Source organism: Corythoichthys intestinalis, chromosome 7 (assembly GCF_030265065.1).
Source record: "Corythoichthys intestinalis isolate RoL2023-P3 chromosome 7, ASM3026506v1, whole genome shotgun sequence".
NCBI lineage: Eukaryota > Metazoa > Chordata > Actinopteri > Syngnathiformes > Syngnathidae > Corythoichthys > Corythoichthys intestinalis.
Window position 1 is genome coordinate 2,997,830 of NC_080401.1, and position 18,424 is coordinate 3,016,253.

At 40.8% G+C, this 18,424-nt stretch overlaps 1 protein-coding gene across 1 annotated transcript in view; it reads left to right on the forward strand.

Annotated features, from left to right (window-relative positions):
* The window catches only part of tut4 (terminal uridylyl transferase 4), a 108,299-nt gene that overhangs the window by 76,849 nt on the left and 13,026 nt on the right, over nucleotides 1-18,424 (forward strand). Inside the window, exons 18-29 of the mRNA XM_057840374.1 lie at nucleotides 517-574; nucleotides 1,798-1,901; nucleotides 1,987-2,076; nucleotides 3,544-3,657; nucleotides 7,206-7,283; nucleotides 7,387-7,570; nucleotides 7,661-7,708; nucleotides 7,859-7,941; nucleotides 8,055-8,170; nucleotides 11,033-11,181; nucleotides 14,911-15,008; nucleotides 15,310-15,847. Of these exons, the coding sequence (XP_057696357.1) occupies nucleotides 517-574; nucleotides 1,798-1,901; nucleotides 1,987-2,076; nucleotides 3,544-3,657; nucleotides 7,206-7,283; nucleotides 7,387-7,570; nucleotides 7,661-7,708; nucleotides 7,859-7,941; nucleotides 8,055-8,170; nucleotides 11,033-11,181; nucleotides 14,911-15,008; nucleotides 15,310-15,847 (1,660 nt within the window). The remainder of the gene's footprint in view (nucleotides 1-516; nucleotides 575-1,797; nucleotides 1,902-1,986; nucleotides 2,077-3,543; nucleotides 3,658-7,205; nucleotides 7,284-7,386; nucleotides 7,571-7,660; nucleotides 7,709-7,858; nucleotides 7,942-8,054; nucleotides 8,171-11,032; nucleotides 11,182-14,910; nucleotides 15,009-15,309; nucleotides 15,848-18,424) is intronic.

Here is an 18,424-nt window from a genome sequence, read left to right on the forward strand (position 1 = left end):
CAATGAGTGCGCCTTTCGCCCACGTGATGCTACTCGGAAAGTGTGGTTGGCGCAGTGTGAATACAGAACCTTTTCAACAAGTCAGATGCAAGTGTTGTTGCGAAATAGCTCTCCAACCGGACCCTGGTCCTCTTGGTCTAATGTGAAAGTGCCCTAAAAGCTCCCAAAAAGTATATTTTGCATACCTCCCACCCCTCCTTTAAGCAGCAGGAGCAAGCAGAAAGACTTCTGCACTGTAGCAAACCAGAACATTTAAAAAAAAAATTCTTTAACATACCATATCAGTTTAAGTCGTCATCTCTTGTCGTTTTCATTCTTGCGAAAGAGGTGGTAACATTGTTTTATGACACCATATATGTTATTTACTGCAACACTTGACACATAACAGCACCATTATACCGTTATTTGGTTTGGCTGTTTGGGCACCAAAGTGATGTTTTTGGCTGCCATGACGTATACTTTACAGGGATTGTATTTCCTTTTAATATTAACTTCTAAATTGTATTATCTCTACAGAAGCTGAACTGTAAGGACATCATTGAAGGCCTTGCTAAAGTGCTAAAAAAGCATACAGGTAAATTGATGTTAAACGCTTGATTGGGGGTTCGAGTAACCTGTATCAAGACACTTTCAATTCCTTGGGTTTTATAAAAGTGTCGTATTTTACTTTACATTACATGTCTATTTTTTCAGTCTTTCGTGTAGTCCCTTATTTTTTTGTGGAATTTTATTCATACTGTTTAATTTAGTTTTTCTTATTTTTCTTAAATGATCTTACTGTAAATTTGACTTGGATTCCTTGTGGTTTCTTTAAGTGCTATGTAAATAATGTTGAGTCATTACCAAGTCACAAAGTACACATGTAAGTAATAAGTATTAGGTTTTAAATTTGAAAGTTGATATCTTTAGTAGTTACATTGCAGTTTTGTTAAAATGAGCAAATAAATACGACGTCAGAGGAGCGTGTAGCTGCTCGAGCCCAACCCGAGTATAGTGGTCTATTGCCAGGCACACGAAGAGGCACAAGCATAAGCCGAGTATAGCGCTCTCCCGGCGGGCACGCAAAGAAGATCGTGGGGAGTGTGCGACAAGCCGCCGGTCGTCGGCTGGGTGGCATTCTCTGTGGACAAAGAGCATTGTGAGCCACAAAATGCAAGCCACCTCCGTATTAAACCGTGTGCCATGATCCCAGTATTTGACATAGTACAAAACACGATGTTTACTCACTTCCTCTCAAGTCAAATCGTCCCACAGTTGTCGGACTTGTTTTGGCCAATCTCGGGGTGAACGGGAATCTTTTGAAACCCCCAAAGGCGCACACGCTTCTCCCAGGTGCAGCAACAAAACTCTGCAGCACATTGGGGTGGCGTGATGCAAAAAATAAAGAATTAATCCGGAAAATCAGCTGAATCCGCAGTTCATCTGCATGCTATAAAGCAATGCTGTATTGTGAGATGCTGACCCGGGTGGCGTCACCTTCGCATTCATCCCCAACCCGAGACTGGAGCCGGAAGTCACTCATTTTCATGGCGTGGGATTAAAAAATTGAATAAATAAAACGATCACTTCCACACATATCCAAGCGGTCCATTTCATTCAGGAGCATAAAATACCGCATGAAATAAACATGCTTTTGGATGTCATTGGCATTTTAAGTCTTACTTGACACCCCCAAAGATGACATAGTTTTCTATGTACTGCATGTGCTGTTTGCATGTGCAAATAATTTGTAAAGACCCCAAAACGCTGACGTTATAACTTAAACCAAAATGTTCTCCAATTATGCCCAAACACAAGGTCTGAAGAACATCTTGCCTATTACAACAGCAAAAGTACCAATCGTAAAGTTTGAACACAGGCAGAGCGGTCTTGAGGGGGACATCAGTCTCTACAACACGTTGGTGAGTGACAGAAGCTTCATCCAGAGTGTTTGCTCCATTATTTTGACCTAAACTTTAAACGATTTGGGTCGCCAATTTGTGGTAGGCTCAACATAACACCAGGATGCTGGCTATGTATGCAGCTCTGGATCAGCGTGTGCAGTTCCTGGGATATATGATGAAAGTCTTTGCAAAGGTATGTCAGAAATCCAAAACCTCTTCAGCTGCCAAATATATGCAGTGTGGAGGTCAGTCATATTGGCAGTCTCACACAAATAAACCTGTCTTAAAAATGGCGTCACTCTCTAAGGACTGAGTCACCATTACATCTGCTTTCCCTTAGACACTATCACAGTGGTTGTGCCTGGAAAACGCTGTCAGTATTTGGTCAATCTAGTGTTCCTGACGGCCAGTATTTGTTAAATTTATTGCCCCACACTCGACAACCACTTGAATTGTTCACTAGTTTTAACTGTAATGAGTAAAATATCACGTATATTAATAATAAAACTGGACACTAGGTGTGTGGATCTTTCGCTCAAAAAAAAACAACTATTCGATTCATGTCTCGATTCACAGTCTACGATCAGATTCAGGTACGATTGATGAAAAAATTGGAGTCAATCCCATTCAAGGCAACAAAAAGGGACAATTTAACACCAAATACTTTATATTACCGAAAAAAAGAAAAATACATATTATAATTTCAAAATACTACGATTTTTTAAATCGTAGTATTTTGATCGTTTAATCGTTTTTAAGAGACAGGCCTAGTAAACATACTACATTCAGACAATATAAAAGCCTTTACTATACACCTGTGGAGATGATTGACTTTATGAAACACAAAACTGGTTTGCAAAACTCATTTTTTTCATTTTGTTCATATCGTAACACAAGCACATTCATGTCATTTTCTTCAACTAATAGACATTAATCCCAACTCTGTTGACCACTTGGGCTTCAAGACCACTTAATTAATGGAGCCATACAGCAAATGAACCACCATGAAGTGAAGGTTAGATCGGGCCGATCAATTAACTGGATTTGCAGGCCCGAGCCTGAAAAAAACCGAAATACTATGTTTTATTTGTAGGCGCAAGCCCCCCCCCAAAAAAAAAACAACAACAAAATTTTGTTTTATTTGTAGGCCCGAAATGTCATGTAAGCCCAAAATAATTCTCTCTGCCTCATGAGCACCACAAAATTTTCAGTGGCTACTCGTGGTAAACTGGTAAACTGATTTGCAGCTTTATATCCAAGCCTTTGGACTATTCATAATAGTTATTTTACCAAATCCAGGCCTTCACAGATTTATGCACTTGGTTCTCACACAGAAGTTACTTGAGTCCTTCTAGAGAAATAATCATTATTGCCAATTATGAAAAGTAGCAATCATAAGAAATACTACTTAATCTAAGTAGCTCTATGGCCCAATCGATGCGTAAAAATAAATAATAGAAGATGGAAGATCGCAGAACCCTGTACTGCAATAATTTATTTGTAATTCAATTAATAGTGGAAAACCAATTTATAGATTGAGGTTTGTCTCTTAATCCAGTAAGCTAAATTGTTTAACTTTGTTAAAGATTACAAATGAGAGCAGGTCAGTCTTCTGTTACAAATGTTTTGCCTTGTCAAAATTAGACTTTTGTGTTCACAGCGCTGTGACATTGGAGATGCATCCAGAGGAAGTCTATCATCATATGCCTATATCCTGATGGTGCTTTACTTTCTTCAGCAGAGGCAACCTCCAGTCATCCCAGTCCTCCAGGAGGTACTAATTTCTCATACCGGATTAACAAAGCAGACATGAAATTTGGCTTCGGTTTCAAATATCATATTTCCACGTCTATAGGGCACACTTAAAAGTATCAAATTTTCTCCAAAATAGACAGGGATGTTATAAGGCGAAGCGCCTTGTGTGTGCACAAAAGTCAGAAATCTGTAGATGACACTTTGTGACTTCGATGAGCTCTCCACTTGACTGACTGGTTACATTTCCTGCCAAGACTGCACAAAAAGAAAATGAGTGCATGCTACCATATGTTGCACCAAATAATAAAGAGCGCCTTATGTTTGTGTTAAATACAGTAATTGCGCCCTCAACTGAGACTGCGCCTTATGATGGTGAAAATACGGTATTCTCCAACCTGAGCCGCCACTTTATAATGGTGGAGTGGTTTGCGTGTCCTAATGATCCTAGGAACTATATTTTCTGGGACAAACAGGCAAACAGGTCCTAAGTTAGGGACCAAGGTGAGGCAATGAACAACTCAAATGATCCTCCATGATGACTACAAAAAATAGATGGTGCACGTAAGCAAGTCACTTGGGATCCCTCCTGGAGCCAGGCCTGCCGATGGGGCACAATGGCGAGGGCCTGGTGGCAAGACCTGCACCTATGGAGGCACAGCCCGAAAAGTCTCCTTCCCTTTGGGCTCGCCACCTTTCGGCAGCCAAATGCTGGGACCTAGGTAGTCAAATCTGGGACATGGAATGTCACCTTCCTGGTAGGGAAGGTAGGTTGAAAAGCTCCAATGACATATAATTGGACTCGCCTCCACACACAGCTTGAGTTTCGGTACCACTTTGGACAGGGGTTGAACACTATCCTACCTTAAACTTGCCCACAGTGGGAGATGCCAAGCAAGTAAGGGCATACTTATTGCCCACTCAGCTTAGTGCCTGTATATTGGGGTTTACCTCGGTGAACAAGGGGGTAGCCACCTTCGGGTGGGGGGAGGGACAGGTCCTGACTATTGTTTGTGCTAATGTACCAAACAGCAGTTCAGTGTACCTACCCTTTCTAGAGTCTTTGGAGGGTATGCTAGAGCAGGGGTTCCCAACCTATTCCACTAAGGCACACTGTGGGTGCAGGATTTCATTCTTACCAAACAAGATGACAACACTTTTTCCCCAATCTGGTGTTTTACAAGTGCAATCAGTTGATTGCAGTCAGGTGTGGCTTGTTTTAGCAGAAGCCTCATTGGTTCAACTGTCTCTGCTGGATCGGCTGGAACAAAAACCAGGACCCACAGTGTGCCTTGAGGACTGGGTTGAAAACCCCTGTGCTAGAGCGTGGGGACCTCGTTTTACTGGGGGACTTCAATGATCACGTGGGCAATGACAGTGAGACCTGGAAAGGTTGAGATTGGGGACCCCCCGGGGAACCCCCCCAACCCCCCCCCCCCCCAAATCAAAACCAGCTTTACCAAATTGTGTTCTACCATCCATTGTATCGGAAGGAGAAAGAAAGTAGTGCAACATGACACTGTTGTCTAGGGGAGTATGGGGTTTTGGTCCCCCTGATTCGGGTGCTTAGGCCCCTTTTATGACAGGTGTCAGAATTTGGTCCATATCGCTAGAAGTAAGTCAGATTAAATCAGATGAGGGTTAGACTCCACCAACTCTTTCCTTAGTCTCAGATTCTGCTCATAACTTTTTTGGACAGAACATATAGGCCCAGTCAATGTGTTGAGAGGGTGGGCTTTGGTGTCCTCTGTAATGCATGCTTTTTGCAATTGATGTCGTCTTTAACTCTCACTTGAGCGGTTTGCAGCTGAGTGGGAACAGGTCTGGGATGAGAAGCCGCACCTCTAAAACTGAGACCATAGTGCTCATTCAGGAAAGGGTGGCATGCCCTCTCCAGGTCAGGAGGGATGAGGTCCTGTCCCCAAGTTGGGCATTAAGTGAAAAAATGGGGCAGGACGTCGGCAGGTTTATGTAGTAATTCAGACTCTGTATTGGTCCGTCATGGTAAAGGAGCTGAGCCGAAAGGCAAAGCTCTCCATTTACCGGTCTGTGTCCATTTCTACTGTCACGTGTGGTCACGAGTTTTGGGTTGTGACCGAAAGAACAAGATTCAAAAAGAGCAAGATCCCGGATACAAGCGGCTTAAATGAATTCTTCCCTTGAGAGGTATGCTCTGAAAAACCGCTGCTCCTCTGCATCGAGAATAGCTACATGAGGTGGCCTTGGTATCAGATTAGGATTCCTCATGGACACTAGCATTGTAAAGTGTTTCGGGTCATGTCCTTCTGGGAAGAGGCCCCGAGGTCTACCCAGACACATTGGAGAGACTTATGTCTCTTGGCTGGCCTTGGAACACCTCTTGATACGCCTGTAGGAACCGCACAAAGTTGCTGGGAGAGAGAGAATTCTTGGCTTCTTTGCTTAAGGTGCTGCCCCTGCGACCCGACCTCAGATAAAGTGGAATACGGTTGATTAAAAATTAGGGCTGTCAAAATTATCGCGTTAACGGGCGTTAATTATTTTTTAAAATTAATCACGTTAAAATATTTGACGCAATTAACGCATGCACTGAATGAGCCGCTCTCGCATTGCCTCAAACAGATTTCAATGAGGCCGTTTATGGACACTAAGAGTGAAGAGAATGCCACCGGCCGCTTGAGGGCAGCGCAGCGCCACACCGTTCCATACTAATGTTATTCCTTCTAATAGTGGGAGAATTAGTAGTTGTGAGACGTTTATGCTGTTGCTTTGTGGTCCACACATATTTCGGTAAGTTTGCTTTCTTTTAGTGGCAATTATGTGTCTCTTGTTGTATTTTGGGTAAGATATGCTCAGAGATATATCTGTTATAAAGGCGAGTGGACACAGGCGTTCTTTGGGCTTCGCCGTTTTTTGGCATACGCTTCTGCAACTCCTTCACAACAAACAGAAGTATCATTTAGTGAAAGCACAACAAAAATAATATTGCTATCTCTCAAAAAACATCATGTTCACAAAAAGAAAAGCACTTCAGTCTGTAGTAATGAGGCCCTATTCTCACACAGCTAAACAACAATGCAAAGTGAACTGGCATTACTCAGTTTGGTCACGCAATTCTTATTATTGTTATTTTTATTCTTCTTATATTAACTCTACTTTTGATTGAAAATTGTACAAATTTTATTAAAACGAAAATATGAAGAGGGGTTTTAATATAAAATTACTATAACTTGTAACTATGACATTTATCTTTTATGAACTACAAGTCTTACTATCCATGGATCACTTAAACAGAAAGAATGTTAATAATGCCATTTGTGGATTTATTGTTATAATAAACAAATACAGCACTTATGTACAGTATGTTGTATGTATATATCCGTCTTGTGTCTTATCTTTCCATTCCAACAATAATTTACAGAAAAATATGGCATTCTTTAGAGATGGTTTGAATTGCGATTAATTACGATTAATTATGGTTAATTAATTTTTAAGCTGTAATTAACTCAATTAAAAATTTTAATCGTTTGACACCCCTATTAAAAATATATAATTCTCATTTTTTTTCTCACTCTCACTTCTCACTCTTAGATATTTGATGGCGCAAGTATTCCCCAGAGAATAGTAGATGGTTGGAATGCCTACTTCTTCGATGACCTTGAAGATCTGGTGAGAGAAAAAAATAACTACTGAACTTGAGCTATCATTGTACTCATCCAACAAAAATGTTTTGTTCACTTTTATGTGGCATTTTTTATTTCTCTCCACACAGCAGCAGCGACAGAATTTGTCAGGAGGGGATGTCAACACAGAATCTGTAGGTGAGCTGTGGTTGGGCCTCCTGCGCTTCTACACTGAAAAGTTCGATTTCAAGGAGCATGTCATCAGCATCCGCCAAAAGAAACGCCTCACTACCTTTGAAAAACAGTGGACGAGCAAATGCATTGCTATTGAAGGTGCTCTTGTGAAAGTGTCTCTATAGCTAATTTAACATTCTGAAGACAGAATTGCCACCTGTTTCTCCTTCTTGTCTTTATGCCTCTCAGATCCCTTTGATTTGAACCATAATCTTGGTGCTGGAGTTTCTCGGAAAAGTATGTATCACCCCTAGCAAATCATTGTTTAAAGATTTGTTCATTAAAAGGAGTATCAATATTTGTATATTTGTTTATTTTAGTATCAGATAAATTATTAATCCCAGCAACCGTTTTTTTCCTTCCTTTGAAATAACTTTCCTGTTACAGTGACAAACTTTATTATGAAGGCTTTCATTAATGGACGAAAGCTGTTTGGAACTCCATTCTACCCAGTCCATGGGACTGAAGTGGTATGAGAAAATGATATATTTATTTGAGGGTGAAGCCCACTGACTCTACTACTAGTTGTATTTACTGTATGTTGAAGGAATTCTTTTGAAATATTCCATTGTTCCTGCTGCAGGACTACTTCTTTGATGCAAAGGTTCTAACAGATGGCGAGTTGGCCCCAAATGACAGGTGCTGCAGGATCTGTGGAAAGATTGGACATTATATGAAGGACTGTCCCAAGAGACGAAGGTTGGACTTTGAATATGAACTCTCATTCACTAACCAAAACTAAATGATTTGACTCACTTTTGGTCACTGAAGGAGAGAAACAGGTTACAATATATAGTATATACCCCCCTTGGGCATCTGTGTTATCCTCAAACTGGGGTCCTCTACCTGGGAGTTTGAGGGTCATGCTCAGGATCTTAGGGCGCTTTCACACTTGCACTGAATTGTCCGTTTTAAACAGATCAGAGTTCTTCTTCTCAGATAGTCCGCTTGGCTTTGTAAATGTGAAAGCGCATCCGAACTCTATTTCAGACCGAACTCTGGTCTGCTCAAAAATCGTGGGTCTCGGTCCGCTTTATAAATGCACCCTGCTTCGCTTGTGAATGTCACTGGAGCATGGTGCGCGTTTGCTACTTTATGTGCAGCATCACAGCCTGTGATGCTCCACGCTGTGACGCTACATGCAGGGCATCCTTGGAAGTGCAAGTACAGCGTGCACGCTATTCAAAATCCACAATGACAAAATGGCAGACGATTAACCATGGCCAAATGTTTTTGTGCTGCACTAAGCAGTTGCATTTGATACACAGAATCGGGTTCTAATGCGGCGGTTGTGTTTTCAACGCTGTTCCTGGACAAACTATGTGAGAGTGACAGTGGCCGAGACAGGCTGAGCCTCTTGGGGCGGCCGTTTCGTGAGTCTTGCTCTCCTGGAAGTGGTGACAATTTGACAGTCCAAAAAGTCACGGAAATGAGAGCGATCGCATGCCTACGTGACTTGGGGTATGCGGTTCCATTCCATGGTTTAATTTTCCCATATGCATTTTTTTTATATACACTGGCCTAATTCACTCGGCACAGAGTCGGGAGGGAGAGAACCTGCCGTTGGCCGAGCAGACTCAGACTTAATTTATGCTACATTACATGCAGCGTCACAGTGAGGTGCTATGATGCAGCACGCTTCCTCCCCTCAAAGAAGGGAGATATTTCCTCTTCTATTAGTCCAATTAATGAGTGCGCCTGTTGTCTATGTGATGCTACTCTGAAAGTTCGGATGGCGCTGTGTGAGTGCTGAACTTTTTCAACAACTTATTTGCTACTGTTGTTGCAAGTTAGCTCTCCAACCAGATCCTGGTCCTCTTGGTCTAATGTGAAAGCGACCATAGCTGTTCCAAGGACTGCACTCTGCTGTACTGAGTCTTCAATCCTTGGATCTGCAGGAGCCGCACTCCCAGTTTGGCGTTTACTGCCCCGAGTGCTACCGCAACCACGGGAACCACGCTAGCCTTCGCCTTTCACAACCAGCCTATCTGTTCTTTTAGCCCTGGGTACTCCTCCACCTATTTGTGTTCCTTCTTCCTGACGTCCCACAGAACCTTGGCCTTGTTGTTCTCAGCCACTCTCTGTGGTGTGGAATCTTGAAATCTGGGAACATCTCTGGCATACTCGTCAGAGATGTTTCTGTATACTATCCCAGCCACTTAATTGTGCCTCTTCATGTATGTACCCTGATCCAGTTAGCATCTTACACCCTGCTATGGTGGGCTGGACTCTCTTGAGCACCTGTGCACAGCCTGTACCTCAGTTCTGATTTGCTCTTAGGGCCTTAGGGCCTGTTCTTGTGCAGGCATGATTAGAGCATATGCTGTTTGTCAGTCCATCGTACTCTAGCCACTGGTAGGATTTCTTGGTGTGAGCTACTTCTTCAACTTGTCGGTACTACTTTTAAATGTAGGAGCTCGTCCCTCCAGGTTGTCTGCTCCTCCTCTTCTTCTCTTCTCTTTGATCATATTGCTTCACTCTCTTTCTGCGCAACATTGAGGAAATTGGTGATCCTCTACTCATCTAGGATTCTGAGGGACAGTGCCTCTCTTAAAAGCTCTTTTTATACACAAGTCATTTTGCCAATGGTTCTAATTAGTGGTAATTGATCTTTCAGCTGTTCGTAAACTGTGCAAATGACCTTTCTAGCCTCTTACTGCTACCCTTCCTATTTTGAGGGGGGATTTGTTGTCTTGACACCATGAAACTTTAAAAAATAAAATATTTTAAATTTAAATTCTAAATTTAAATATATTTTTTTCATTAAAAATGTAATTATTTCTTAATTTTAAGCTTTTGATCTGACCTCCGTAAAATACGCCCCTCATCAGACGCAAATTTATAGAAAAATGATGTCATTCGTTTCTGCTTGGTTTGTGCTGAAAAAAATCGTTTGTGCTGCTATCATTTTTGAGATATTAACAATTCTTTAACAGGTCAATCTGGGGTCAATCAGCCCCCCATTTTGATTAAATATGGCTAAAAATAGCATAAATTATTTGTGCTACGTTTGTGCTGTCAAAATTTTTGTTTGTGCTGCTATCGTTTTTGAGATATTGAGATATTAATTTTGAGTGATGATGTTACGCAGCCCCCCATTTATTTTAAAATGGACCCGAAATGGTGCCATTTGTTTAGGCTACAAATGGAGGACATATTTTTTCTATGAATTTGCGTCTGATGGGGGGAGGAACTTCACCAAGGTTTTGATCTGTCATCTTAATAAAATATTCAAATTTGGCACTTCCATATGATTGCATAATTTTTTTTATCCACAAGTCAAACATGTTTATATATCACCATTCCCTTTGTTCTTTTTTCTTATTTTGATTGGCTGTATGACACAAAAACGACAGAAAAAACGGGGGGGGGGGGGGGGGGGTTCTCTGCATTTTAAAATGAAAGCACTACTTTGCAATGGAAACACTCCCTGGTTTTACATTTTATTTTGACCTCATAATGACTGCAAGACTCGATATTCCTGTATCTCTTCCTATGGGCATGACCTGCCCCGGTCCTATTTATTATGTGTAACAATTGTATTCATTCATTATTCATCAGAATTAAAAAGAAAGAAAATGGTGAAGATGTCAAAGAGGACGACCGGGAGCAAAAAGACAGACGTTGTTTTCAATGTGGAGACACTGGTCATGTAAGGAGAGACTGTCCTGAGTATCGCCATCTAAAGCAGAGGACTACCGGGACACCAGGTAACCATAACGTTGTTACAGTACAGTGGTATGAAAAAGTATCTGAACCTTTTGGAATTTATCACATTTCTGCATAAAATCCCCATCAAATGTGATCTGATCTTTGTCAAAATCAGACAGATAAAAATACAGTGTCTGCTTTAACTAAAACCACCCAAACATTTAGAGGTTTTCATATTTTAATGAGGATAGCATGCAAACAATGACAGAAGGTGGAAAAATAAGTAGTCAACCCTCTGCCTTAAACAGCAATTGAAACTAATTTTTACCAAACAATTTAAGTCAGGTGTGTGCCCAGTCACTGACCGGTTTAAAGCTGCCCTGCCCACTATAAAGCACACACCTGGTAAGAATTGTCTTGATGAGAAGCATTGTCAGATGTGCATCATGGCTCAGTCAAAAGAGCTGTCTGAAGACCTGCGATCAATGATTGTTGATTTGTATAAAGCTGGGAAAGGATACAAAACCATCTCTAAAAGTCTGGATGTTCAACAATCGCCGGTCAGAGAAGTTGTCTACAAATGGAGAGAGTTTTGGCACTGTTGCTTCTCTCTGAAGGAGCCGCCTACCAAAGATGACACCAAGAGTTCAGCGCAGAATACTCAGAGAGGTAAAAAAAGAACCCAAGAGTGTCTGCTAAAGAGTCACTGGCCCAGTCCAATATCTCTGCACACATCAACTATATGTAAAACTATGGCCAAGAATGGTGTTCATGCGAGGACTCCACAGAGGAAGTCACTGCTGTCATAAAAAATATATATATATTGCTTGTTTAATGTTTTTAAAAAAGGCACTTGTACACTCCACAGAAGTTTTGGCAAAATATTTTGTGGACTGATGAAACCAAAGTTGAATTGTTTGGGAGTAACACACAACATTGTGTGTGGAGAAAAAAATGGAACAGCTCACCAACATCAACACCTCATCCCCACCGTGAAGCACGGTGGAGGGAGCATCATGTTTTGGGGCTGTTTTGCTACCTCAGGGCCTGTACAACTTGCAATCAATAATGGAGGAATGAATTCAAAAATTTATGAGGATGTTTTGCAGGATAACCTGAGGGCGTTTGTTAAACAGTTGAAGCTTAAAAGTGGATGGATACAGCATTAAGACAACGATACAAAACATAGAAGTAAATCAACTTCAGAATGGTTTAAAAAAAAACAAAATACACGTTCTGGAGTAGCAAAGTCAAAGTCTAGACTCGAACCCCTTTGAGTTGCTGTGGCATGACCTAAGGACAGCGATTCACGCAAGACATTGCAGGAATCTGACTGAACTACAGCAGTTTTGTAGAGAAGAATGGGCCAAGATTACTCTTGATCAATGTGCCAGACTGATATGCAGCTACAAGAAGCGTCTGGTTGAAGTTATTGCTGCCAAAGGGGGGTGGGGCACAAAGTATTAAATGTGATGGTTCACTTACTTATTTTTCCGCCTTCTGTCATTGTTTGCATACTATCCTCATTAAAATATGAAAACCTATGAATATTTGGGTGGTTTTAGTTAAAGCAGACACTGTTTTTCTCATTTGTGTGATTTTGACAAAGATCAGATCACATTTGATTATGATTATACGCAGAAATGTGAGAAATTCCAAAAGGTTCAGATACTTTTCTTACCACTGTATTTACCTGTTCAATCTTTGTCCTTATGTTCCAGTCTACAGTGGTCCGGTGGCTTTACATTTAGCTGTCAGATTTACAGAATATGGACTTTTTCTCTTTTTCCCCAGCCTCCCTAATTTAGCTGAAGCGCAATCGCTAATCATAGTCATTGCTACCATCCAGTGACCATAGTTTTCTACAAATTGTAGAACTGAACCAAATTCAAAATTGCACATCTGCAGAATAATGGCACTCAATGTTTGGATCAGTATTGTTTTTGGCAGGCCTTTTAATTTTCGTCTAAATCTTAGTACTTGAGACGATAACACTACTTATTAGTAGGGCTGTCAAACAATTAAAATTTTTAATCGAGTTAATTACAGCTTAAAAATTAATTAATCGCAATTAATCGCAATTCAAACCATCTATAAAATATGCCATATTTTTCTGTAAATTATATATATATTCTGTAAAATAATTTGTTGGAATGGAAAGATAAGACACAAGATGGATATATACATTTAACATACGGTACATAAGGACTGTAGTGGGCATCTCACTCTACTGTCATTTAAATCTGTCTATGCTGTCCTCACTCCGAAGCGTCTACTTTTTCCAAAGCTAGACAGCTAGTGAACGACGCCTTAATAATCAGACTTCTTCCTTTTTCATCTGATTTATTAATAAAATGGCCTCAAACCATTGTCCTCTTTAGACCATAGTGAAACTACAAAAAAAAGTACACAAGCATTGCATTAGCAACAACGTTAGCTTAGCACGCTATACAGGTTCACTAATCATAAACAAAAAGCATCTCATATAAAAAATATAACATTTCGCTTACTAACATAATATGTACATTCTTTACAACGACCATACTTACGGACAAATCTTGTCCAAGGATCATATAAGCACAACATTACAACGTAGGCGTCAGCCCGAGACGTCGTGCAGCCATATTGAACTGGCAAGAAAGCAATAAACCATGTCGCAAAGAGACCACAAGAGTTCGCTGTTAGACAGCACAAAAAACCTTGCTGTAAAACTTACCAAAAGGCAGAATACTGTCTGAGCGGGACATGTGCGTTAATTGCGTCAAATATTTTAACGTGATTAATTTAAAAAATTAATTACCGCGCGTTAACGCGATAATTTTGACAGCCCTACTTATTAGTCAAATTTTAGTCATCTCAAACTGTGTTCGTCTTCGTCTAGTTTTTGTTGACGTAAACTCGAGCATAATTGCGTCTAGTTTTAGTCGACGTTCACTTAAAATCTTTTCGTCTGTAAAATTAAAAAATTTTACTCCAAAATAAAAGGTTTCCAACTATTTCGAATGAAAGTTGACAGACGAGCACATATTGTAGTGTCTATCTACAAGGACATCGCCAATTTGGTGATAATACATACTCAGCAGGAAAACAAGACTTTATTTTCAATGAATAATACCCACCTGGACTGTAAGCAAAAACAGTTGTCCGAGAGTTTAAGAGGATGCTCGCCGTTAGCATTAGCCTATTGCTATGCTAACGCTACGAGTTACATTTAGTGGGTGATGATCACACAGCACGGACCTTTAAAGGCTTAAGCAACATTAAATATTCTCTCTGGCCAGAAAATAAATCTTACCATGTGTGCACGCCTGCATGGAGACTGGAGATGGCACACTGGTGAGTCGGGAAGAGGGTGGGGGTGCAGCACGTCATGAGTGACACAACCAGACGCTGCTACGATGCAGGCTAACTACATATAAAATGTCATACATTGTGAACATGTGATGAAAAAAGCTCAGCAGTCTCGTCTCGTCAGAGGAAAACTGGCATTCGTTTCGTTTTATTCTCTCAAAACACGTTTTTAACTCGTTATCATGTCGTCATCCTCATGAAAAAAGTGTTCGTTTCGTTGACGAAATGTTTTCACTGGTTTGGATTCTATTGGATGCATTTTCAACTTACTGAAATACCTGTAGTGAATAAGTTATCCCTAGTTTGGGGGTTTCCCATCTTTTGCAGGTGGGTTTGAAACAAACGTATCCCACATTAGAAAAGGAGAATTAAACATTAACATTAAAACTGGTAAAAATGCAATGTAATGATTATTCTGCCCTCATTTTCCTCATCAGCTCCTCATATGGTACGCTCTCTGGTGAGTTCTAAGTCCATTACTGGCTCCCAGTTAGTGCCAGACTGCTCTGGAAGAACCAGGCTCCCCTCAGAGAGTGTGAGTAGCAACAAATGTTAAACTTGCACACAAACATGCATGCATTGTATTTAAAAAAACAAAACAAAAAAACAACTAAGCTAATTTGATGCGCTGCAATGCCAACATATAAGGTAGACATGCATGACCTTTACTTTCCAACAAATACCGTCTACTGGACGTCTCATTCAAGTTCAACACTCATTTACAGTGTGTGATTTATCGTTAGACATTTTAAATGAATTGGACAAATATTTTTTTGTGTGTGTAAGAATGAAATGTGAGGTCTAATATAATTCTTTTTTTTTCTCCACCTGTATAGTCAGACGGACTCCAAACTCCACCATATTCTCCACAGCCCACAGCTGTCTCTCAGAGTTCCCCTCAGTCCTCCAGTTCTCCCAAGCCCTCCCAAAACAAGACAATTTCTTCAGGTCCCCACCACCAGGGCTCACTCTCCCTTTTCAAATTTCCTTCATCCCACTCCGGTCAATATCAACTTGGAACACTCGCTGCACTAGGGCCTCTCCCCTCCCACCAGCACAAGTCACACTCATCTCAGGGTCAGCCTCACAACCCGGCTCACATCCCTTCCCCCTCCTGGCCCATCCACGGACCTGTCCGCGTTACAAACACAAGCAACGTCCCCTCGCCGCCCGGCTTGAAATTCTCTCTTCGTTCGCCATCGGGAAGCCCCACGAGCAGCCCCAACGCCATCAACTTGAATGATCCCAGTATCATATTCGTACAGCCGGCCGGAAGACCAATGGGCACTGGTGGACCCGGGCATGAAGCACACTGGCTCAACCGCTTGACGCAACCTGGCTCGCTATTGGGAAACGGCACCGTGGTCAAGTCAGGTAGGTAATCACTAGGTGAACATGTGTGACTTTCTATGATTTCTTGTGTGGTTCTGTATCTTAATTAGGGCTGTCAAAATTATCGCGTTAACGGGCGGTAATTATATTTTTTAATTAATCACGTTAAAATATTTGACGCATTTAACGCACATGCCCCGCTTTCAAACAGATTAAAATGACAGCAAAGTGTAATGTCCACTTGTTACTTGTTTTTTTTTTGTGTCTTGTCGCCCTCTGCTGGCGCCTGGGTGCGACGGATTTTATGGGTTTCAGCACCATGAGCTTTGTGTAATTATTGACATCAACAATGGCGAGCTACTAGTTTCTTTTTTGATTGAAAGTTTTACAACTTTTACTAAAACGAAAACATTAAGAGGGGTTTTAATATAAAATTTCTATAACTTGTACTAACATTTATCTTTTAAGAACTACAAGTCTTTCTATCGGTGGATCGCTTTAGCAGAATGTTAATAATGTTAATGCCATCTTGTGGATTTATTGTTATAATAAACAAATACAGTACTTATGTACCCAATGTTGAATGTATGTATATATCCGTTTTGTGTCTTATCTTTCCATTCCAACAACAATTTACAAAAAAATATGGCATATTTTATAGATGGTTTGAATTGCGATTAATTACGATTAATTCATTTTTAAGCTGTAATTAACTCGATTCAAAATTTTAATCGTTTGACACCCCTATTAAAAATATATAATTCTCATTTTTTTTCTCACTCTAGAGTAGCCACAAATTTTACTCAAGTAAGAGTAGCGTTACTTCTAAATAATATTACTCAAGTAAAAGGAGTCATCCAAAAATTTACTCAAGTACAAGTTTTAAAAAAGTATTCGTTGAAAAGAATACTCAAGTAATGAGTAACATTGTGAGTAACTGCTTACATTGTCTGATTTTATTTATTTATTTTAAAGGGAACCACAGATAGAAGGACATAGATAGATAAATATTAGTCCTTCAAAGATAAATATTAGTACGAGGTATAATTATTTGATATTAAAACCCCTCTTAATGTTTTTGTTTCAATAAAATTTGTAAAATTATTTTAACTAGTCGGTCGCCATTGTTGTTGACGTCGCTGGGCGGTGATTTCACATGGCCACGCTGCCTGAGTTCCATGTGTCACTCTTTAAAAAAAAACGTGTCACTCTTTAATTATGTAAGGTAGTGATTTAAATACGCCAGAAGGTGTCAAAGGCAAGTTTTAAATTAATTAGGGATCAAGCCAATGAGTGCGTTTTGTCCCTTGACTGACGCCGTAGTAGTCCGCCGAGAGTGGACACAGGCGTTTAGATTCGTAGCTCAAACAGTTTATTGGGATAAGCTTCGGCAACTCCTTCACAACAAATAAGTATCATATAGTGAAAATACAACAAAAATTATATTTATATTAGGGATGTCCCGATCCAGGTTTTTGCACTTCCGATCCGATATTGATATCGTTTTGCACTTCCGATCCGATACCGATACTGGCCGATACCGATACCGGCCTATCTGAGCATGTGTTAAAGTTTAAAGTTATTTAGCCTCCTTACTTAGTTGTCAGACTCATGTTGAAAAAGGTTTTAGTACTCTTGATAACAACTCGCCAGCTGAATTAGGTGAGTTTGAATAACACACAACGTTTGGTAACAAGAAACTAACCTGTTTATTCAGTGACAAACACAAAACATTATACATATATATAAATATATACATATAAATATAAACAGAAATGGCATAGTTAGTCAGTAAAACGTGCAAATAATATTGTAAACTGTCTTAAAAAAGCAAAACACACAAACTGTTAGAGCCCCACAGCAGGCCTGTATACTTTTTCCTTTTTTTCCCCCTCAGTCATCAGCACTCATTCCACACACCTGTCCTGCACACCTGGTCATTACCACAGCCTCCCTACATAAGCACACACAGCCCTCTGCTCCATTGCGAGTTTGTTAGCCTTCACTGCAACTTACGAGCGTTTCTAGTTACCTTGTCTTGCCGGATTTTTGATACACTTTTTGACCTTGTGGATTTTTGCCTCTAGCCTGCTCCTCGTCTGTGCCTCTGCCTTTGATACACTTTTTGACCTTGTGGATTTTTGCCTCTAGCCTGCTCCTCGTCTGTACCTCTGCCTTTTCTCTGCGACCTGAACCCTGCTACAGGACCGGATCTAGACGCATCCTGCCTGGGCCTTCGCCTTGCTCGTCCCCCCCTGCTCGAACAGCCTTCAAGGGCCAAGACTTCTTCGTCTCAGAACCATTGTTAATAAATCTTCTCTGAGCACTGCATTATTGGGTCCGTTTGTTCTCTGAGCCGTGTCAGAACAAACTCGCCATAACATGGACCCAGCAGGCTCTTCCCTGTATGAACAGGCCGTCAACAACCAAGGCCAGCGTTTAAACAAGCATGAGCAGCTCCTGTCTCTTCTGGCCCAGAGCGTGTCTCAGCTTTCCCACATGGCTGCTTCATTCCACAACCGACCCGCTGCCGAAGAGGAAACACCAGTGTGGCCAGAGCCCAACATCCCACCACCTACGAAATACTCAGGTGACCCGGCAACATGCAGAATGTTTTTT